Source organism: Sapajus apella, unplaced genomic scaffold (assembly GCF_009761245.1).
Source record: "Sapajus apella isolate SASKATOON/1434 unplaced genomic scaffold, GSC_monkey_1.0 scaffold27, whole genome shotgun sequence".
Taxonomy (NCBI): Eukaryota; Metazoa; Chordata; class Mammalia; order Primates; family Cebidae; genus Sapajus; species Sapajus apella.
In genome coordinates, this window is record NW_022436967.1 from 23,655,366 (window position 1) to 23,680,532 (window position 25,167).

At 35.4% G+C, this 25,167-nt stretch overlaps 1 protein-coding gene across 2 annotated transcripts in view; it reads right to left on the reverse strand.

Annotated features, from left to right (window-relative positions):
- Positions 1-11,341: 11,341 nt before the first annotated feature.
- UGT8 (UDP glycosyltransferase 8) overlaps positions 11,342-25,167 on the reverse strand; it is an 82,134-nt gene continuing 68,308 nt past the window's right edge. For both annotated transcript variants that reach the window (XM_032292472.1, XM_032292473.1), the window contains exons 4-6: positions 23,984-24,060; positions 21,903-22,122; positions 11,342-14,017 (exon numbers count right to left, since the gene is read on the reverse strand). In XM_032292472.1, coding sequence (XP_032148363.1) covers positions 13,654-14,017; positions 21,903-22,122; positions 23,984-24,060 — 661 coding nt within the window. In that variant the 3' untranslated portion in view covers positions 11,342-13,653. The remainder of the gene's footprint in view (positions 14,018-21,902; positions 22,123-23,983; positions 24,061-25,167) is intronic.

The window sequence follows — 25,167 nt, forward strand, 5'->3', positions numbered from 1 at the left end:
CAAAAGGTAGTATTAGGGTTATGATTTGAAGAGGGAATCATAACCCTTTCCTGGCCAAGGAAAGGGTGAGGACAGAAGTGGGAAGAGGTGAGGAAAAAGATGGTAGGTAGTGGGATCTCCAGAAAGAAACAGAGATACTAAAGCTTATGTTTATTAAAAATAGCATAAAGCCACAGGGTGCAGTGGTTATGCCTGTAATCCCAGTACTTCTGGAGGCCGAAGCAGATGGATCACGGAGTCAGGAGATCGAGACCATCCTGGCTAACACGGTGAAACCCATCTGTACTAAAAATATAGAAAACCTAGCTGGGAGTGGTGGCGGGCGCCTGTAGTCCAGCTACTCAAGAGGCTGAGGCAGGAAAATGGCTTGAACCCAGGAGGCGGAGGTTGCAGTGAGCCGAAATCGCGCCACTGCACTCCAGCCTGGGCGACAAAGAGAGACTCCATCTCAAAAAACAAAAACAACAGCAACAAAAAAATAGCATCATGCGTCCAGGCACGGTGGCTCACGCCTGTAATCCCGGCACTTTGAGAGACTGAGGAGGTCGGATCACAAGGTCAAGATATCTAGACCATTCTGGCTATCACAGTGAAACCCTGTCTAAAAACACAAAAATTAGCCGGGAGTAGTGGCGGTTGCCTGTAATCCAGCTATTCCAGAGGCTGAGGCAGGAGAATCGCTTGAACATAGGAGGCAGAGGTTGCAGTGAGCCGAGGTCCCGCCGCTGCACTCCAGCCTGGTAACAGAGCAAGACTCCATCTCAAAATAATAATTAATAATAATAATGCATGTGAGAAATTCCATTTAACTCGATGGAGCAGGCAGGGAGTGTAGAAAGTAAAAAAAAAAAAAAAAAATTTGGAGATGGAGATGCAGTTAAGCACCAAATAATGAAGGGTGTTATATTCCAGTCCAAATTTTATCTAACTGTGAATAGGGAACTGCTTAAAGACCTTGAGTAATTACAAATAGAATAATCACATTTGCATGCGTACACAGACAATTCAATAAGTGGAAGGAAAATAGGTTTCAGGAAAGACAGCCTGGAAGCAGAGCGAACAATTAGGAAACAGTGGCAATAAGCCAGGTAAAAGATGCTAACCAGCTGAACGAAGACAGCGGCAAAACAGCAGACACTCGAAAGATACCAGGGTGGTAAACTAACAAGACATTGTCACTGGTTGAAGATGGTGGGTGAGGAAGAAATCTAAGATGACCCAAGGATTTACTGACTTGTGTGGTGATATTAATTCTGGTGTCACTATTTAAGAGAGGAAATGAGGAAGAGCGTGAGATTGGAGAAACAGAGACAACAACAGACTGATATTATTCAGTGTATTGTGTGTGCCAGCCACTGTTCTTCTGTCACAGTTTTAATTCAGCTTTATTTGCTACTGAATTTCAACCATGAATCTCCAACCAGGCTTTCTTTCTTGAGTTCCAGATTTGTGTATCAAAGTGCCTACAGGATATTTTCATTTGTATAGCTTGATGAAAAACTACAGAGTAAAATCTGGAAAACAAGATTTGATTTAGGCAAGAGAAGAGAACGTGTGTGTGTTGTTAATTTTTTGTTATATTACTTTTTAACTGAAACTATAGAAAATAAGTAAAATAGAGGGATGGACACAAATAACTTAGAATAAGTGGCAGCAAGATGATGAAACACTTGCTTTGGGAATTATTTCTTTCAGTAAGTAAAAAAATAAAGTCTGTTGAAACGAATGGAGGTAAATTGGCAAATTAAAAAAAAAAACTGAGGGGAAAATGGTGAAGGTTTGAAATAGCTACAAACAATAAGAGAGGGAGTCAAAATGGAACACATAAAATGATGTGTAGATACCATTGACAGTTCAACTCAGATGAGGACCTTGACCTTTGGGATTTCGATTTTAGTAGCACCAATCCACGTGGCTGTTTGATTTCTGTAATATTTCTTACCAGTCCAGGTACAGGAGTGAAGAACACAGGTGGTTGGGTTTATCCAGGATTGGACTTTTTCTTCATGGGTGTAGCAGGAAAGTACAGTCAAGTTTTGTGGGTGTAGGCAATAGAACTGTTTAAGTTAGAGATCAAAGGTCCAGATTGATTATCAAATACAATGTATCCAGAAGGAATCTCTTAGAGTGAGGGGAACAAAAAGAGCAGTTATGAGCTGAACATCAATAGAGTGTAGTGAGAATGGGAACTGGAATGTTAAGAGGTCAAAAACAGAGAGGAAATCTTAGATTGGAGTACCTCAGAAGTGGGGAGACCCTGGGTGTTGGATGCAAAGCCCCGGATTTGGAATGGAGTTGCTGACAGAAGAGGAAGGAAGGAAAAGGTCAAGGGCTTTGACAAAACCAAGAGAATCTGATGTTAATTTTTCAGATGGCCCACCAATATTGGAAGGACTTTTAAGGCCACTAGTCCAAACTCCTTAAACTGAAAAGTATATTAAGGTGTGACCTTCAATAAACGTTGGCCAAGGAGCAGGCATCCTGAGCATGAACTAGTCACCCGCCATAGAACATCCTATGCAAATGATTTAACTCAGGTTCTCTAAAGCAAGTATAAAATAAGTTAGTGATACTTCCTGGGTTTTTTAATTTAAATATTGCTTGCATACAGTAGTTTGTGTTTTTTACTTTTGTTTTCAGAAGAAGAAAATGGTTGACATAATTTGAAGGGAAGGAGCTTTTGATTCCCTCTTGGGCAAAATAACTTCAGCAAAAATCCTAGAGGGAGGAGCAATAAGGGATGTAACGAATGTCCTCTTGGAGTTGACATCTAAATGACTTTTCATTGTAGAGGCATGGAACCAATCTAAATTCTCCCACCTCATGTTATGTTGCTTAGCTAGCTCTATTATCTTAAACTCTCAGTTCTAACAGCCTATCAGACAGTTAAATCCTATTTTTTAATCCTCATATAAATGTAGCACTGGGCTTAATATGAAAACAATGTTTTTCAAATATGGATTTAAAAATTCTGTTTGTGGTTTTTAATTTATTATACTGTCATTCGCCACTAATGGAAGAAAATTCAAAGCTGTTTGCTTTCCTGGCCTTGTTTTCTCACTTTCTTTCCAAAATGAATCAGGATCAAGGAAGAAAAATCATTTTCATTCATTCATAAGGAGGAGGAGTATTGCTTATTGCCAACTCCTAGGATAGAATACGCTCAATTAGCTAGAACAATCTAATCAAATCTTTGAAAAATGGGTTAAAAGGTACTGTATCCACAGGGGCTCCACACACAAACTTGAAATTTTCCTAATTCTATTACCTTACAGTCTGTGTTCATTACCTGTTGGCAGATAAAATATATTAAATCTGAGAAGAGAGTTATTAAATTAATAGTCAAATGTCTTGATTACTTTTTTTTTTTAGACTGACTCTTGCTCGCTCTGTTGCCGGGCTAGAGTGCAGTGGCGTAATCTAAGGGCACGATCTCTCAGCTCACAGCAACCCTCCGCCTCCCAGGTTCGAGCAATACCCCTGCTTCAGCCTCCCGGGTAGCTGGGATTACTTCTTTTACCACGCTTCATTATTGCTCTCAGTTCCTTCAGCCATACAGAAGTTTGTTTTACCTGTCTTTTTCCTTTCAAACATTTGTGAAGCTTTAGAAACCACATTTTATATGATTCTGGGATGTGGGTTTGGTATTTGGAACGCATACTTTTGTGAAATGGAGATTAATAAAAACAAACAGAGTAGTAACTACTCAAGCAAAACCAAGAACTGCAGGAAGAAGCACGTGCTGTCAGAATAATGTGAATGGCTAAAGTTTAAATCTCTAAAACATATAATATATGACATTCGGTTAATATATTTCCTGTATAATAACTCCTTAATGTAGTAATTTTTATACCAAAAATAATATTATATAGTAATCTGTGCACACCTATTGAATTCATGATTGCTTATATTAATTGTAATATTATATATTTAATCTGTCACTGTTATCCTTTTTTTTTTTTTGAGATGGATTCTCACTTTGTTGCCCAGGTAGGAGTGCAAAGGCGTGATCTCAGCTCACTGCAGCCTCTGCCTCCGGTTTCAAGTGATTCTCCTGCCTCAGCCTCCCAAGTAGCTGGGATTACAGGTGCACACTACCACGCCGTCTAATTTCGTATTGTTAGTAGGGGGTTTCACCATGTTGGCCAGGCTGGTCTCAAACTCCTGACCTCAGGTGATCCGCCCACCTTGGCCTCCCAAAGTCCTGAGATTACAGGCATGAGCCATCGTGCCTGGTCTGTCACTGTTATTGTTGAACACTACTGTCAGTCAGTACTCCTAGGCATTTATTTTTCTTTGCTATATTAAGTAAAAAATGGTTTATAAGTTGTTGGATTTGCTGGATTCTTTACTACCAGAACATATTCCTTTTCATATTTTAAGATGAAAAAATGATCATTTCTCTTCTGCAAACTAGTAAACTAGGAAGAAGTTGTATACACTAAAACTGATTTGCAGATTTCCTAAGTCAAGCATAAGCAAACTTCAGTGATACCCTTTTGTCTACCTAAAATTTAGCTTCAATAGAAAGCCATGTTATGCCAAATCATCTGTAACACAAGAAGCTTGACACCAGCTGTTTGGAGAGTTGCACTATATGACTGGATATTGCGCATTCAGGAACAAAAACACGCATCCTGGGGAAAGTTATTGAATATCTAATGCAAGGCAGGTTGTGTTATAGCAATAAACTGAAGAGCCAAAAGTAAGACATAAGTCAGTTAGGAAAGTGTTTTGTTGGTTTGTTTTTGCTTAGCATAGTGGTCACATCAGTTCATCAGGTAGACTCCTATCAGATCAAACTACCTGCAGTTCCTTAATGTGCCACACTCTTCCATAAGTCAATGCCTTCCAAAAATTATCTCTATCTACTTCTTTACCTGATGAGCTTCTATTTATCCTTTTTGACTCAACTAAAACAATCCCCAGGTGGAAAGTTCTCTCACTCTCCTCTATTTCAATGGCACATTGTCTGTACTCACATTACAATATATATTCCACTGCTTATTGAAACTGCTTATTTGTTGGCTTTGTCCCCTGGAAGTCAGAAACTATGGCTTCTTCATTCCTGCATTTCCAGTATCACATATAGTGCCTGGCACTTTGGAAAGAGGAAACAATGTTTGTTTGTGTTTTAATAAAGGCAGTACTTACAGCAGTGAGATAAAGAGAAGAATAAGAATATGGACAAAGGAATATTATTTGGTGGTGTTATAAATGAAGAAACATATGATCTTCTACAAACTATAAATTTTACTAACTTAGGAGTATAAAAGATGTCAATGTGTTTAGAATTGATAGCAAAGTAAGTAGGCATCTTTTGATATACTATTAAGAATTATTAGACAGAAGGTAGCAAATGAATGTAAACAATGTAAGTGCAAAGACTGTGATGAAAAGACCATTAAAATGTAGCCAGACGGAAGATTTTAGAACAGTTTTAGGAAAGAAATAAGATCCAATGAATATATCAAAAACTGCACTACCAGTGAGGAAGAATATCCTATTATCATGCCCATATTAAGGAATGAGGCAAACAGAAAATGATGAAAACACTAGTTTATGATTAGATATAAAAACATCATGAGAATACAGATCACAGAAGAAAAATTATTAAAGCAAATGATCAGATAATTCAAGTAGAATGAAGAAAAGTGGTAAGCTGGATATTGAAAGAGAGGAAAGGAGCAACTAAAGTGGTAAAGGGATGTGCAATGAAAGCCAAGGTAGGAGCTAAAAATGACCTAGGTATGTTTGAGGACCAGAAAGAAGACCAGCCCCAGGAAGACAAAATGCTGTTCTGAAAGGTGTAGATGTTTGGGTTAACATTGAAAATTTGAGTTGAAATATACAAAACTTTTTATTTCATAGATCTTCAAGTCTTTTTTTGTGGTGCTGACTGAGATAAACCAAACTAACTCCATCTTAGGTGTAGACCTAACTGACTCCATCTTAGCTTCTCCCCTCGCCACGTCTCCCCCAGGTGCACAACTAGGTCACACTGTGTATCTCCAGGTCACCCTGTGCCCAGAATCTTGCACCTGTTGTAACCACATCCTGCTTGGCAAGTCCCTTGCTCATTGTGATCAACCCTCTTAGTAACAAACAATCACGAGAACTTCCACCTCCCCTGGTTACCAGTTTCCTCCCTTAACTCACTTATTCTGCTTCTGTAAAATTCCGCTTTGTCCCTTAATAGAAAAGGAAATCACACCCCTTCCTCGGGGCCGAGAGATTTGAGCGTGAGCTGACTCTCGGACACTGGCAATAAAGGATTCGTGATTCAAACTCAGAGTGTGGCGCTTCCCATTCAACTTGCTCAGTTATAACCCTGACAACAATGCAAATCAATATTTAACTCAAAATGAAATACAGAGCCTTCTAGAAGAAGAGACACCAGAACAAGAACAACTGGAGCTATTAGATGCTGATAACAACAAGACATATTACTACCTGGAACTAATAAGAGCATTTGGACTGACTAGTAAGAGGATTCAAGAGCTGGAATATCAATAACAGTCAAGTGACAAGTAGTCTTGAACAATGTTCTGTATTACAGTCGAAAATTAACAAGCAAAACACATTTTCAATTGTTAGTTCATAATTGAAATCCAAAAAGCAAAGTTTATAGAAAAACCTGAAAAGTAGGAATAAACCTGGCATCCCAAGCCATACACAAGGATAGAGTTTTAAAAACTGACCATCATTGTTTAATTGCATTAAAAGATGGGTTATATGTTTGCAAGCTATATATTTAGTTTCCTTTTGTACTTCATAATAGGATTTTAGGATGGAACTTTTAATGCTGTTAAACTTTAAAGCTTGAGAATTATAAAGTGGTGATATAAGTCTACTACTTATTTAAAGAAATAAGAAATTAAATCAACATAAATACATGAAATTTTAATGAATCTAAAATACCTTTAAAAATTGTACTGTTTCCTCATCTGGTTCTTTTCTATTTCATTTTCATAGACTATCTTATGTAATTTGAACAGATTTACTGTACATATCTAGGAGCAGTTTCTCAACCAGTGAGGAAGAGCAAACATACTAGACCTGGCATCTGAAAGCTGGTAGATGAATAGAATACATAACTATAAAATAAAATTCCATGTCACCGAATGCTAAATTTATTTACGATTGGAGAACAAAAAGTAGTTACATTTCTGTCATTTACCTCTGATATAATAAATGATAGACAGCAGAGAGATGTTCTGCACCTTGTCTTGATATGCACAAACATGTGAGTTGGTGCCACCTACACTTTCAGTGGTATACCCACATTGTCAGATAGGAAATCCATTTTTGTTGACATCTACATCACTAAAACATGTATGACATAATATGGCCCATATGCCTATAGATGCCTAGATATTGCCAAAGTCTTGCACTTGCCAAATTCCATTGACATCTTTGGGTCTTACATTCAAGACCTTTCAAGGTCTTTGCTTGATTTTTTATCTTTCCCACCTTCTCTCGGATGAAATAATAATAATTAAAAGATGGATGACGATTCCAGAATATAGATTGCATAGTTGGGGGCCCCACTTATCTAATTTAGATAAGCCTCTCCAGAACATCACTGAAATATACCAAGTGGAATAAAAATACATTTTGAAAAGTATGAGAGGAATTCTGAGGTAGTTTTTGATCTGTAATTACTCACTGCTGCTTCCTTCCCAGATTATCCTGGCCTTTGCTATCCACAACTTTCTGTTCATTGTTATAAGGAAGATGATCACTGTTGCGATCCTAGCTTCAGATACGTTTTTGAATACCTGCCATCTATTTGTTTTGGGCTTTGCTTGTGCTCTAGCAGACATCTGGCTGTAGTTCTAGCATATTGTAACATTGGGGATATGAGCGATGTTAAGTGAAATTTACAGACTCAACGCTCATTTTCTGGTGCAAAGGGATCCTATTAGGAGCATGAAGAATAAATGTTTTTTGTTTTTTTTGTTTTGTTTTGTTTTGTTTTTAAGATGGAGTTCTCACCATGTTGGTCAGGCTGGTCTTGAACTTCTGACCTCAGGTGATCCACCCATCTTGGCCTCCAAAGTGCTTGGATTACAGATGTGAGCCACCTCGCCCGGCCATGAGGCAGGTGTCCACAGTGAAAAGCCAACATCTCTATTTGTACAAGGTAGTTGTCTAAAAATTTTAACTGACCAAGTTGGGGATAAGAAGGGCACATGTGGCTTGATAGTTTAGAGACCATTGAGCTATGCCCCACACGGTTCATGCGGTGCCACATCCAGAGCTTCACACAGTGCCCTGAGGGAGTGCAATGCCACTGTCCTCCAGCCTGGGCAACAGGGTGAGATTCTGTCTCAAAAAAAAAAAAATCATTAGATACACATTTGATACATAGGCACAATCTATGCACCATAAACTTGAAAAGGATAGGGAGCTTGGAAAATACCTAAGAGTAATAGAAAACCCAAGAGAGGAAACCGAAAGCTTGGCAGCAAGAAGATGGGAGAGAACAGGTAAGGAAGGCTATGTCATGTCTAGATCTGGGGTATGGCATATTCAAACTGAGAATTAATTGTGCTTTCTCAAATGGTGCAACTGGTGTATCCATTCTCTTGGATTCATAAAATTTACTCAGGGGTACCCAAAGTAAATTTCTTCCTTGCCTTCATCTTCTTTGAGATCGCAAATGAGAAGTCATGTATCAGTTGTAAGAAAAATGTTATTTATACTATAATCTAAATGTAGTTTAAATTTCTAAATCTCAAAATGTTTTTCATTTTAGAATAAGCAGACAGAAGCACAAGAAAGATGAATATATTCAAAGCAGTGACTTGATTTTATTTTGTAACAATTTCACCCTATTTATTCCTAATATTTTAAGCAAGAATTGTTAGCAGAGGGTACATCTGACCAACTTTCTAAAACTTGCCAGTCCTTTTGAACTTTAGTTTTAAAAAAAATAGTTTTTGTTTCTTAAAAGACTTCAAGTTCATAATATTCCCTTTAAAAAATTGAGAAATCATTTTAAATGTTTCAAAAATCAAATTTCTAAAGAATTGTGATGATGGTTTAAATGCTAACTACACACATAAATATATATAAACGGTATTAATAATACATATTTTTTTCAATTTAATATGTCTTTAGCATTTGTTTTTTCTAATCACCCAAACTTACTTGTTCACTTTCCTATTTTTAAGTACCCTTGCCTTGCCTTCTTACTCATAAGTTGAACCTCTTATTATACCCAGAGGGCAGAATCAAGATTGGAAGTGGAATTGAGAATCTTTAATATTTCATAGTTTTGGACTTTTCTGGATGTCTGATCTCTGCCAGTTCCTTTGATTTGTAGACAAAATAAGTTACCCAGAGATATACATCCTTGCTAATTTGAAGTTTAATGTTACCATGCAATTTATCGAATGCATTTACAAAGTTTTTCATTTTCTGTTAAAAGTAAAGAATATTCATGGCCTTCAGCCAAAGTCCTAAGAGGGTAACTAAAGCAAAATTATCATGAACATATGAAAATCATCCTTTGAACACATTACTCTAATGCAGTACTGTGCTAAGTAAGAGAGTAATAGATCCCTCAAAGTATTATCTATTTGCATAAAGTATCTCAGCAACAAAACTTTTTTCTCTGCATGGTTTTTTAGTTATTTTTTACTTCAATGGAAATATGATCCTAATATTAAGACTAAGCCTCATAGTTTAGTAGATATTATCTTCTTAATAGTACAGGTATCAGCTGGGCGCGGTGGCTCACACCTGCAATCGCTGTGCTTTGGGAGGCCAAGGCAGGCAGATTACTTGAGGCCAAGAGTTGGAGAAGAGCCTAGCCCACATCTCAAAACCCCATCTTTACTAAAACTATGAAAATTAGTTAGGTGTGGTAGTGCATGCCTGTTATCCCAGCTACTAGGGAGACTGAGGCAGGAAAATTGTTTGAACCAGGGAGGTAGAGGTTGCAGTGAGCCGGGATTGCGCCACTGCACTCCGGTCTGAGCTACAGAGTGAGGCTGTCTCCAAATAAATAAATAAATTAAGTAAATATTAAACTCAAGTCAGCTCTGCTCTTAGGAATATGGAATAATCACTGCACAAAACAGGGTTCCTGAAAAGTGAAAACTAATTGTAGACAGAAACCAACACATAAATAAAATACTTTTAATTCTATAAAATTCAGTAAGAACTTCAGGTTTTATTGGTTAATAAATGAAAAACCTGAGATAACATTATTACCTGAGATTAATGTTGATGTTGGACTTCTTTAAGTAGACTGACATTATAATTGTTTTATTTGAATAACATAATTCTACCTGTAGTTCTGATTTTTCGGTCTGAACTTGGATTATATATTACTCTATAAAAAATAATCTGCTGATTTTATTATACTAATAAGAAAGATCACTAATCTTGCAGGCTACAATATAAATGAATTCTCCCTTACATCATGTCTGCTTTACCCAAAGTGAAGGTATAAGTCAAAGGATTGTGTGCCTTTGGTTTCCATATTTTAAAAGCTAGGAATCTTGGTACCAATACACTTACCTGATCTGCTAACCCTAACTTCGCAACCCAACACCCAAGTGATCGGGGATTTTTAACACTTTGCAGGACTTGTAGAAAAATGACAATATCAATACTTAAAGTATGCGGACATCTAAGACCCTTCTAATTAAATTTGTTGGAAAAATGTTTTTGCTGTCAAAAATATCAGTAGTGTCTGCACATGAAATATATGTCTTCAAAAGCTGGCTAAAACGTTACCAACTCAGGAGCATGATAAACAGCTCTTTGATGCACATTTTAGAGAAGTTTCAATAATAGAACTCCTATAATTCTCAAACTTCATCATATGAAATGTAGAAGTTTTCAATTTCAGTCTGTTTTTCACTATAATGATTGCAAATAACCATTCTCTAATGTGACTTTATATTTACAAGCTGTTTGAATTACTTAGAAGCTAGAATGAAATATGAATTATGCTTTCAATAAAACAGATTGCTGAATTATCCCTTGAGATTTTTCTTTAACTTATTTTGATTCTTTCATTTACAAACCTTTTATTTTTGAAGTGGAGTTTTTCAGTTTTAGTAGCATTTGGGAATGGGTGAGTAGTTGAGATTTGAAAAAGAGAATCTCTAGCTTCAAGCATGAACTATTACTTTAACCCAAACATTAGCTCTTACCAACCCCAGACATCGAAATCCTGCCCTTATGTCTCTGTGGAGGGATATTAGAAGTTGCCACTCTAGAGGAAAAATGTCTTCTCATTTGTTTGACATGATGATAGCCAGCTATGGAAATATTTTAATAGTTGCAGAAACTCTTTCTAAATAATAAATGAATAAATACCTTCTTGAAAACTTTACTTTATTACAGACTCTAGCTCAAGTGTGGAAAATTTAAAAATTAACCTATTTATCAAAGCTGTCTAACAATAATCTTACTAGAAAAACAAACAAACAAACAAACAACAACGACAATAATCAGTAAATACCTACAATTAAACATTCTTAATTCTGGAACAGAATTTTAAGATCCATGTTGATGTCCTTGTAAGGTAAATTCCTCTGTTTAACAATAAAAGAAAAAAAAAACGGTCTCACATTTAATACATTGTTTCCACACTCATATATACATACAAAAGTTGGGAGACCTTTCTTAGAAACATGTTTAATATATATATATATATATAATATTATGAAATAAAATCTGAATAAAAATTTTATTCCAACAACACTTCTCTATTTTAAATCATGTTTATTATTTAAGTTTTTATCACAGTGGAGATTAACTTACGCTTAATCATCCAATCAGTGCCTACTGTCAACTTAATCAAATTCCAAAAAAGTAAAACCAACTCATTCATACACTCTAAGTCCTCTTACTATCCCACCATTCATTGCCTGTATGTTTTTTCCCTTTTAACGGCAACGTCGTAATAAGATTGTGAAAAGGTATAACTAATAGGTTTCTATGTATGTATAATACCATTTCTTCAAGTATTCAGAAAGCAGTACATTTGTCTGCATTGTACATTAGAAAACTACTTGTGACATTATTTCTAAGTACAGGAGAACAGCTCCTGGTGGGAGAGTAATGAAGTTGTTTGTCATAGTGTATGCCAAGGATTTACAGCATTCTAGAATTTCCACAACTCTTCCATGTTAGTGAATGACATTAGGTAAATGTTGTATTTGCCTACTCTCAGCTGTCAAATGTGGGATTTCAAACTACAAACAAATGAAACATACACTCAACCAACAAGGGTAGTGCAAGTGCTAAGTAAACAGAATGACATGGAATAAATTCGTAGTTGCCAACTAGCGAGTGCTTCAGTAGGGAGGTCCTGATTTTATGATGTCTGTGACTTGCATCCCTGTTCTCAAATGAATACTGTCACTGTTCCATGTCAGCCACAATGACCAGAAAAGGCTGCTGAGGTGGGGGCTGAGGGAATAAGGAGGATAACTGGAACTCATTTTTACAAACAAGTGGTACAATTTATCTGTCATGTCTGTATACAGTGTAAAGTAGGATTTGTTAACAAGATCTCAAACCTCTCCAGACAAAGCAGGCACCAATATGGAAAACTGAAAATGTTCCATTTAAAAGAATTAAATATTGGCACCTAATATAACATAGATTGTGTGGCCTAAATAATAACAGGGATCAGAAGATGGTTTTTTTAAAGGTAAAAATTTGGAAATGTAACACCTGAACATTCAAAAGTTACATCATAGAAAAGCCATCCAACAGTTACATAAACATTCAACAATACAGTGGTGCTGTTTAAAAATGCCCTAGAAGGAATAATCTTCAGTACTTTGAACAAAGTCAGAATTTCATTGCTTTGTCTTACTTATGCATTTAACATAATGTTACTCATTAAAGTGAAAGAAAAAACTGTAAAATTCTTCCAGAAGAAAATTATTGGTATTGGGAAAACAAAAGTAAAATGTGAAAACCAATGTATGCATTTACTTAATTACATGTTTTTCCCCCAAAAGTGGCCATCCTCTATCAGAAAAGAAAAACAACAAGAACAACAACAAAAAACTAAAACAAAAAATACAAAAGAATAAAAAGTTTGCCATTCTTTTTTTCTTCTCTTCCTCTGCATCCAGTTTTGGGGGAAAGTGTTCTTTCATGCTAGTGTTCTGAGTTCACACATATTAAATGCTAGAAAAGAAACCTCTGGATCCTGACTATCTTTTTGCTTTATCTTGAATGTGTTGTACCCTCAACAAATGTAACAAGCAGCCAGTAAAAATTCTCTTAATTAGGACACATACATACACACATACACACACATACACACAAACCTATTAAGAAAAATGAAACCATTTCTGATCTGGGACACACACGTATCAAGATTTAAAACTAAGGTCTGACATAGTCACTTAATTGATTTAAATAATTAAGGCTTCTAAAAGGTTCAGTGCCAAAACTCTCTGCATCAGTATTTGAATAAAATACATTTTTGCATTTTAGGTTTGTGCTTTTTACAGCCATCTTAATTCCACAGAATTTCATTAGTAAGATCTCATAAGGGTGTGTTAGAATTGTTTACTGATGTTTTACTTTTAGTAGCTGTTAGACTAAATAATAGCAATAAAAATTCAATGAGTGAACCAATTTATTTCTATCACGTGGGCTGTTGGCTCATTTCACTTTCTTTTCATGTTTAATATGGCCATTTCCTTTGTACTTGCCATTGAGGATTCCATTGTGGTAATGTCCATTAACTGTGCTATGTCTACTTCTAGACCACAGACTTTTGATTTTTCTGTAGATAAATTTTGTCACCCAAGACAAGAGAAAGTAAAACAAGGCAGCACCAAGCAAAAGCACAAAGGCAATATCCAGTAAAAAATACTGACAAAAAGAGATTTGATGGACAGCGGCACGTAGGTGATGGGCTCCATTGTGACGAATAATATAATCTATCCAATAAATAGTTCGATTGACAGGGTGACCAGGTTGATCCTTGTGAATTTCCGAAAGCTTCTGGGCCCTCTGACGGTAGCTATGGAGAGAGGACAAAACACAGAATGATGATGTTTATAATAAACTTCTATATTTATGGATAACTCCATTTAAAAAGGGGAAATAATAAAAACATCTATTCTTTATTAAGTACTTTGCATGCACAAGCACTATGTTAAGTGCTTTAAGCACATTATCTTATGTTAACTCATTAAAATATATTTTAAATTGGTGAGAAAAATGAAAATCAGAGAGTCTAAGTAATTTGATTATGTTGCAAAGTTGAGATCCAGAATTTTCTGACTCCAAACCCTATGCTGTTTCCACACTACATTACATATAGATTTTCTCTCCACATACTTTTAAATAGTATAAATCAACAAGTCTCAACCAGGTTGGAAAGTAAATTTATTAGATTCTAAAAGAAAGATGGAGAAAAAGATAAAAAACTTCATTCTACCACTTTTTTTTAGCAATGATATTTAATTTTGTTTTAATTTAAAATAATATTAAATATGGGGTGAAGATATACTTATTAAAGAGACAAAAAAAGAGTTGAGAAACACCATGAAGTCAGATTTGATGTTATATACAGTATATATGTACAGGTAGTACATGCATGTATATATGTATAAAGAAAACACCCTCTTAAATGGTTAATTAAAAAAAAAAGGAAAATGAGGAATCACATAGTGATAAAATATAAGCATTTTATTTTAATCTAAAAACATGTGACTGCACATTCCTGTGCCAGTCTTTGACAAATGGCTAAACTCCCGTTGCATGAATCCCTGAATGAAGTTTGTATTGTTTATTTTATTTTATTTATTTAATTTTTTTAAGAGGAAGAAAGAGAGAAAGAAAGAGAAAGAATAAAAAAAAAAAGAAAAAGAAAAAAAAAAAGAATGAAGGAGAGGAAGAAAGAGGAAGAGGAAGAGGGAGAGAGAACAGGGGTGTTGCTTTATTGCCCGGCCTAGAATGCAGTCTAAAAATAGGTATGCCTGTAATTGTGTTTAATAATAGAGACATAAAAAACAAATGAGGGAAGAAAATAATTAACAAGCAGCCAACCAATATTTCATTTAAACCTATAAATAGGTGTGATGTGGTGCTGATAAGAGTGTATATTTTGTGTATTTAAAGTGGAGAGTTCTGTAAATGTTAATTAAGTCTACTTGTTCTGGATCTGAGTTCAAGTCCTGGATATCGTTGTTAACTTTCTATCTCACTGATCTGTCTAATATTGATGTTGAAGTCTCCCACTATTATTGCGTGGGAGTCTATGTATTGTTTAGACATAAAAAATAATTTCCACCTCAAGAGATACAAAATCTATCATGGTTGATCTAGCACTATTGAGTTTTGCATTATAGAAGAACAAAAGATTGAACATGTGTGAAGACTTGATAAGCCAAGAGAAGAGTGTAAACTAAGTCATAAAAGTGGGAGAGTGAGAATATCCCCAGAAAAAATTCATTTGGCGAGTATAAAGTTTAGTCAGAAATTAGATTGGAAGAAGATATGTCTTCCCCATGGGTATTCTGAATGACAAGATATAATAGCTTCTTTCTTAGAACCAAGGAGCCATTAGATGAGGGAGACTGGCTGTTAAACCAGAAGGAAGATACTCATGTTGGAGAGTCCATTAAAAAGCCCTCAACAATGACCAATGAAAGACTGACATGATGACAGGAATTGGTAAGAATGTGGATTAAATGTGAAAGGAAAGGGAGAAATCATATGTAACTGCAATGTTTCCAGTTTGAATGACTAACATGGCAGAGTTAATTAACAGGACACAGTAACACAGAACATAAGACATGTTGCTGGAAATGACTACAGTTTGGGATGTAATGAAAGGAAAGGAGAGAAAGCAGCTTCAAATGTGAGGATGGAGCTATGAGATCACAGTCTAATGAAAAATCTACTCAGATATTTAAGAGTTGATTTGATCTTTATTTTTTTATGGTTTGATGCTAGACCTAAACATTAAGTTTTAACAATTATGCAAACAAATTTGAGAGGCAGTGGACAGAAGATTGTTAGGAGAGAGGGAAAAAGCAAATTAAAGCTATTACATAAGAGCATGTAATTAACAGGCAAGTTTTCTCTCTCATCAATGCCTCATAAGAAAATATAGCAAGGGGAGAAATGCCAGATGTAGGTGATGGGGAGGAAGGCAGCAAATCACACTGCCACGTGTGTACCAATGCAACAATTTTGCATGTTCTTCACATGTACCCCAAAGCCTAAAATGCAATAAAATAAATAAATGGGGGAAAAAAAAAGAAAATTACGACCTTATAATAAATCTAGTAGTTTTAAAAATATAAAAGCCTCACCAAATATTAAAAGGCCATCCTCCCTTGCTTTGTAATTTATCATAATTTCTAATTGATGGTAAAAGGGAAATGAGAAAGTTTCTATTACTCCATTTTATGAGAAAATGCTTATGAGGCAAAGGAGTCTCTTTAAAATACAAAAATGAAACGTGACATCTTAGAAAATAAAATCCAACCTTCTATTTTAACAAAGATGGAAAAGGAGGATAAAAACAATCTTAAGTCTTCAGGTTCCTTAATATCGCTGTGTATATAACCCTTTCTATAGAGATGATTAAACAGATTAAAGAGATGCTTCTGTGGGAAATCTGACTTCCTGTACTCTTGAATTAATTATTAACTCATATAGAACTTCAATATGTTTACTAGGTCATAGATCACTAAAGCTCTTGGCATCTGACTCAGTTTATCTGAACAAGGACTTTCATTAGTGAGACTCTTAGTCCCACCTAGGAGTAGACTCATAAAGCTGGACTGCAGCTGGGCATGGTGGCTCATGCCTGTAATCCCAGCACTTTGGGAGGCCAAAGTGGGTGGATTATCTGAGGTCAGGAGTTGGAGACCAGCCTGACCAACATGATGAAACCTTGTCTTTACTAAAAATACAAAAATTAGCCAGGCATTATGGCATGCAGCTGTAATCCTAGCAACTCAACAGGCTGAGACAGGAAAATCACTTGAACCCTGAAGGTGGGCTGTAACAAGCCAAGATCATGCCATTGCACTTCAGCCTGGGCAACAAGAGCGAAACGCCATCTCAAAAAAAAAAAAAAAAAGCTGATTGCTTACTAATTTGATTTTGTATGACTATTCTATTCAGAGGAGGTCTATGGATCAACTGGAAAGGAATATTAGAGACTTCAGATAAATTTTTGAGGGGTAAGTATTTTCCATGCTGAAACTGACCTCAAATTTAGTGTACTGGCATTGTCCTATGAGCCCAGTTTACTTCACAATTCAAAGTTCCTTCCAGCAAGAATACAAACGTTGCAAAAAAAAATAGTGTGGTTAAAATAGTCACTCAAGACATCTCTAAGTTATTCCAAGGGATCTCTTAAATAAAGCCTCTTTTAATAAAACAATTACCTTTTATGGGGCTCATATGCACATTAAATTTTACAAAAGTATAAATATCTTCTATGAAAAGTTGACCAAAGTTTCGATATGCACTAAGTTAATAATCAACTCTCCATCTTTCTAACTTATCTTGTAAAAATAAAAAGCTCCAGACTCAAAAAAAACCTCAAACAAACAAAAAAAACAATAGGCTTTTATTAAATGAATCCAAAGCATTAGGAAGCAGAGATGTAAGAAGTGTAATTTCACTTAAGTTGAAGGTTAAAAAAAAGAAATACTTCCTAGGTTTTTGTTTTTTTCTTCTAAAAAGAGAAAATGGGATACATGTGCAGAATGTGCAGGTTTGTTACATAGGTATACACGTGCCATGGTGGTTTGCTGCACCTATTGATCCATCTGCTAAGTTCCCTCCTCCAACCTCCCAGCCCCCAACAGGCCCTGAGGCATTGTTCCCCCGTGTCCCACGTGTTCTCATTGTTCAACTCCCACTTATGAGTGAGAACACGTGGTATTTGGTTTTCTGTTCCTGTGTTTGTATGCTGAGGATGATGCCTAATTCATGTCTCTGCAAAGAACATGATCTCATTCCTTTTTAATGCTGCATAGTATTCCATGGTGTATATGTACCACATTTTCTTTATCCAGTCTATCATCAATGGGCATTTGGGTTGGTTCTATGTCTTTGTTATTATAATTGGGCTGCAATAAACATACATGTGTATGTGTCTTCACAGTAGAATGATTTATATTTCTTTGGGTATATATCCAGTAATGGAATTGCTGGGTCAAATGGTATTTCTGGTTCTAGATCCTTGAGGAATCACATAGTATCTTCCACATGGTTGACCTAATTTACATTCCCACCAACAGTGTAAAGCATTCCTATTTCTTCACAGCCTCACCAGCATCTATTATTTCCTGACTTTTTAATAATCGCCATTCTGACTAGTGTGAGATTATATCTCATTGTGGTTTTGATTTGCATTTCTCTGATGATCATTGATGTTGAACTTTTTTTTCATGCTTGTTGGCCACATAAGTGTCTGTTCATATCCTTTGTCTACTTTTTGATAGGGTTGTTTTTTTCTTGTAAATACGTTTAAGTTCCTTTTAAATTCTGGATAGTAGACCTTTGTCAGATGGATAGATCGCAAAAATTTTCTCCCATTCTGTAAGTGGCCTGTTCACTTTGATCACAGTTTCTTTTGCTGTACAGAAGCTCTTTAGTTTAATTAGATCCCATTTGCCAATTTTGGCTTTGGCTACAATTGCTTTTGATGTTTCCATCATGAATGTTCATGTCCTGAATGATATTGGACATGGTTTTCTTCTAGGGTTTTTATGGTTTGGGGCTTTACATTTAAGTCTTTACTCCAACTTGAGTTAATTTTCATATAAGGTGTAAGGAAGGGGTCCAGTTTTAGTTTTCTGCATATGGCTAGCCAGTTTTCCCAGCACCATTTACTTAATAGGATTTCCATGCCCCATTGCTAGTTTTTGGCAGGTTTGTAGATCAGATGGCTGTAGATGTCTGTTGTAACTTCTGAGATCTCTGTTCTGCTCCACTGGTCTATATGTCTGTTTTGGTACCAGTACCATGCTATTTGGGTTACTGTAACCTTGTAGTATAGTTCGAAGTCAGGTAGTATAATGTCTCCAGCCTTTCTTTTTTAATGCTTAGGATTATCTTGGGTATATGGGGTCTTCTTTGATTCCATATGAAATTTAAAATAGTTTTTTCAAACTCTGTGAAGAATATAAATAGTAGTTTGATGGGAATAGCATTGAATCCATAAATTGCTTTGGGCAGTATGGCAATTTTCACAATATTGATTTTTCCTGTCCATGAGGATGGAATGTTTTTCCATTTGTTTGTGTCCTCTCTTATTTCATTGAGCACTGGTTTGTGTTCTCCTTGAAGACGTTCTTCACATCCCTTGTTAGCTGTATTCCTAGGTATCTTATCCTCTTTGTAGTGATTGTTGAATGGGAGTTCATTCATGATTTGGTTCCCTGCTTGCCTATTGTTGGTATAAAGGAATGCTTGTGATTTTTGCACATTGATTTTGTATCCTGAGACTGCTGAAGTTCCTTTCAGTTCAATAAGTCTTTGGGCTGAGATGATGGGGGTTTCTAAATATACAATCATGTCATCTATAAACAGAGACAATTTGACTTCTTTTCTTCTGATTTGAATACCTTTATTTCTTTCTTTTGTCTGATTGCGCTGGCCAGAACTTCCAATACTATGTTGAATACAAGTGGTGAGAAAGAGCATCCTTGTCTTGTGCTGGCTTTCAAAGGGAATGCTTCTAGCTTTTACCCATTCAGTGTGATATTGGCTGTGGGTTTGTCATAAATAGCTCTTATTATTTTGAGATAGGTTCCATCAATACCTAGTTTATCGAGAGGCTTTTACATGAAAGGATACTGAATTTTATCCAAGGCTTCTCTGCATCTATTAAGATAATCATGTGATTTTTGTCACTGGTTCTGTTTATGTGATGCATTATGTTTACAGATTATGTTTACAGATTATGTTTACATATGTTGAACCAGCCTTACATCCCAGGAATGAAGCTGACTTGATCATGGTGGATAAGTTTTTTGATGTGCTGTTAGATTTGGTTTGCCACTATTTTATTGAGAATTTTTGCATCAATGTTCATCAGAGATATTGACTTGAAGTTTTCATTTTTTGTTGTGTCCCTTCCCAGTTTTAGTATCAGGATGATAGTGGCTTCATAAAAGGAATACTTCTTTTACAGTATTGGTTACTTGGTTTAAGCTAGAATATCTCAGACACAATATTAGTGAAGCAAACTAACCTTTTCAATAATTATCACCTGTTAAATGTGGAATAGTATCACATTTGAAACAAAGAAAGATAAATGACTTTAGTTTATATAATGACTTTTAGCAAAGGACACGCTACACAAATCATTGGCATTTTTACATTGACTACGACATCTTTCTATGTATAAAAGCCTTTCAGTTAAATATTTAAGGTTTTCAAGTTACATGCAATTAACTCATTATCTGATATGCATGCTTTTGGGAATGATATAAATTTATTCACTGCACAGAATAATCCTTAAATAAGCACTTACATATCTCCAATATTTTATAGCTGGAATTTAATTGCAGTGCGACTTAAGACTGTAACCTGTTCTTGCTCTGATTCAGCCTGACTCATGCCTCATAAAACACAGCTGGACTAACTTCCTGTAAACAACCTAGATTTTTGCTCTTTCCTTTTTAACCAACCCAATCTCAGCAGTTCTGCCACTGTTTCCCCATAATTCTACTTAGGGCTATATTTTACAAATCTTCCTAAAAGACTGGATATATATATATTATATATATATTTATATATATATACACACACACACACATACACACACTCGTACATACATGAAATAACATCATGTTTTGAAAAGCACACCTTAAAAGAAAAACTACAGATAACAGAAGAATGAATATACTCAGGCAACCCTCATTATGAAACACATTGCTCCAATGCCAGAGCTGTATCCGACACAGGATCCTTTAAGAAACTAAAGCATGAAGGTCACCCCTGAGCTCACATAAAGGCAGCATAATAAACCTCAGTTGAATTCAGCATTTTATATGCAAGCTGCATCTTTTTATATAAAATAATTTTTTTTTATTATTGGTTGTTCCTTAGAATGTGGTAGTATTTCTCAAGCCAGTAGTAAGCCATATCCCCTGGCTATAAACAGAAAAAGGTATACTCTTCTAATCTTTAATGCTATTGGAAATGCAAGATAAATTAAATATCATGTCTAAAAATGAAGAAAACTGCTGCTTTGTTTTAAAACTACACAGGCCAGTTCTTCACCCTTTGAGACTCATTTGTGAACTAGCTTAACTCAGGACCTATCAAGAATTTGAAAAGCAAAATAAAATAAAGATTCTGCTTCATCATTCACCTGTGTAAATAAATCTCAGTATTTCTGCAATACTCAGTGCTAGGGGAACCCAGCAACACTGGACTTACCACACAATATAAAGAGCACTGTCCTGGGAATCAGACAGTCCTGGCTTCCACTTTGGACTCCTACTGCTGTGTGAGCCAAATTACTTAAGCCCTCTGAATTTCAAGTGCCCTGCCTGTATAATGTGGATAATAAACACTATGATATACAGCTGTTATAAGTATGAAAATGAAATAAAGCACACAACATTGACACAATGTAGATGCCCAAGATTGTTCACATTGTATTTTCTCCTTCAGTTTGGAAAATCCTGGTATAATATCATTTGGTATCATAACATGATAGTCAAATGACCGCTGTTTTTATTTTCTAAATTATAGAAAACATTATGCATGTTTTCTTATCACAGGAATCTAAAGCATTATCACAGGAATCTAAAGGATATTTCCATAATTTGATAATTTATTAATCTATTAAAAATAATTGGCTACTGACAGTATACTGTGGTGTGTACATTCATCAGCTTTAATGTTAATTGAAACCTTACCTGGGATTATTGATAACTTTCACCAGTGCTTCATAGAGCTCTTTTTCAGTAACTGTCTTCCATTCTAGTAATATCCCCATGCCTTTTGCCTGTACCCTGGTCATAGTATCATAATGGTCTCCGAAGAGTGGAATTCCCACCACAGGCACACCATGATACATAGTTTCAAAAATACTGTTCAAACCACCATGGCTCAGGAAGGCTTTAATCTTTGAATGCCCTGAAGAAAGATGAAAAAGAAGACAACTTACATTATTACTCTACAGTAGAGATTTTCCCATAAATTTGTTAAAAATTGACCCTACAGTAAACATGCAATTCAGATAAAGGATTCCTAAAGGTATAATTTCACCAGTTCGATCTTTCAAAATATACATGTGCCAGGTACAAAATTACTGTTGTGGGAACCGTGGTGTCAATGGGGCTCCTGAAGCTCTTCCATCCTGAAATCTAGTGGGATTGGTTAGTTAGTGTCTCTAGCCCTTACACACAAGTGGCTTCTCTGACTCTTAGGTCCAACTAAAGGATCTTCCCTAGAAGTGGGTTTCAAACTTTACTTTTAGCAAAAACTCCTCTCTTTGAACAAAACCTACCACCAAGCCCAACAGTAAAAAATAAAGCAGAGCTGCTATGTAGAGAGGAGGGGGTGATGATGAAGGGAGGGGAAAGACATTGATTTGGTTCCCACTTCTCATCCTGGAAGAATCTTCTGATCATAGACGCTATTAGAGGACTCACAAGGATCATGCCTGTTGTTAAAAAGGATACTAATCTTGAAAAAGTCAGAGAGCTGAGATTGAGAACTTGAGGAGGATGTTCAAACATGGACATTGCAGTAGAGCCTCACAGTTAAAAAAAATAAAAGAAAGAAAAGAAAAAGAAAAACAATAACAACTGGAAAACCCCCCACGCAATAAAGTTTAGATGTTCATACATAACAGTGTTACACTGAGATAGCTGATAGTCAAGTTATCTCACTTAAATTTCCTGCTTCTTTCCTATCTTCTAAGGAATCTAACTCATAATAGTAAATCCATAAAAGACGTAAAAAGAAAAAAAAATACAAGTATCAAGAAAGGTAAATTGCCTTGTATTCTTTTTTCTTCCGTTTTAGCATCTATAGAATAGTATTATAATAAGCTAGATGAAAGAAATTATATACATAAAATTCTTTACTGGTTTTTAGTTATAAAATTCAATTTGCTAATTTTTAGGAGAATTACTATAGCTGGATTAAAATACAGTTTCAATTTCTTTTCTTAAAAGTACAATTTAAAATCAAAGCCACTTTTACATAATGTTAGGCATTAGTAATATGGAATAAATGGTGGTCAATATTGTCAAAATCAATAACCTTTTTATAATGTTCTTAATTGATAATATATTAAAGGATACTATGGCATTAAGTTTTCCTAAATATTTAATGAATAAAAATTTACATTTTTACTCTCTGTGCTTATTTGAACATGGAGTTAAATTATCTAGACTCAAACACACTTAAAAGATATGCATATAATGGTTACTATTTTAATTCTGAGAATCAGAATCCCCGAAATTAAATAATATAAAGTGATTCAAAAATACCCAGTGATTTAGGAGAAAATAGAAGCAGATAATCCAATTAAAGTTAAGATAAATTGACTGTTCCCCTGGTCTTCTGCTTGTCTTTGGTTTCAGACAAATGAATAACTTCTAATTTCTCTTGGTTCTCAGACCATCTGTAATAAACCTGTAACCTAAATTGTTTTAACTGTTCTACTTTCACCTGATTTCTCTAATAGGTATAATATTATTCACTACTAATTTATATAGCTTATTAAGTAAAAAATTTTCAGATAATTAAAATTGGTGACTGGTCTAAAAATTTTAATATAGAGACCCAAATGTTTACATTTTACAAATTCCTTTTCAATAAATAAAGACTTAAAATTTTGGCCTCAAACTTAACACTTGCAATCCTGGATAAAAAATATAATAACTCTACCATATACTACACACATACCGTATGAACCTGTCAAAAAAATCACATTTATGTATTAAAACCTAACAGCCAAGTAAGTAACCACACAGCATTGACTTACCAAGCAGGTCATTCTGTGGTAACCATTCTATGAGTTTAGTGTTGTTTCCCAGATTCTTTGGTTTGGGTCCAGAAAATCTAAAATGTATACCAGACAATTAATCTTTTAAAAATCAAACCATACTCACAGTATGGGCTCTCTGATTAAAGTATGGGATTTAAAATAAATCTTAGATGATCTTTTGTTGGTATTCTTAAGAATGAATCCATGCTTTGGTAACAATAAATATTTGATTAAGTTTCTTTTCAATAAAAACTTTCACTGGTTGGGGGAAAAACAAATAATGTGTTTATATAGAGGTCTATTTTCCATTGGCTCCTCACCTTATACACATACAGAGACGAGAAAAAATAAAATAAAATAAATAATAAACCTACTCTAGAAGATCATTCCCCACAGACACCCAGAAGCTAGAACAAGAAGGGGCAGAGAGGGCAGCCTCTTGGATATTGCTAGGGCAGTCAATATCCCTAATCCTTAACACCCTGAGCCTGAGGGAAGGCACAAGTATTGAAAGAAATTAGAAAGTTCTCTTCTTTAGCTTCACCAGAGATAAAAGTTTTGTGGGGCAAAGCAGGGTTTTTCCTGTCTGATCTTCAAAAGATAAAACATAAATATGTCTAACAGCTGAGAGGGTGACAAAGAGTCTAAATGGAGTAGGTATAAACTGTGCTAAAGGAAGCAGAAGAGGTACTTTCTGGGGTTCAGCCTAATAGAGGAAACCCAATGGGAGTGGAATCTGAAGGGAAAAATCCTGAACAGTTCGAATAAAATAGGTATCATTGCAGAGCTCAGCCAGGAGAAGTAGAAGCTAATCCTGACCCATTTGTTATAAAAGGAAAATCTGTTACTCAAAGCCTGCTTTCAATGGCTTGAGGGACACTTTCTTCTACTCTTGGTAGTAACTGTGGGACCAACATTGTATCCCTAGAGTTCAACAGTGGTAGTATGTGCTCAATAAATACGTGCTAAAGAAAGTGTTCATGTCTGATTTTTTCAACATTGGGTTGCAATTTTTGAAGATAGCCATGTGTTGGCAAAGCCTTCCAAAAAAAAGCTGGGGTCAATCTATGGTTCTGTGTTAAACTGTGTTAAATGGTAAGTGATTGTGTTTTTAAAGGCCAGGTTTCTTAAAGAAAATAAATGAAAAACACATGTAAAGGGGACAAAGTGGGAGTCCAAAA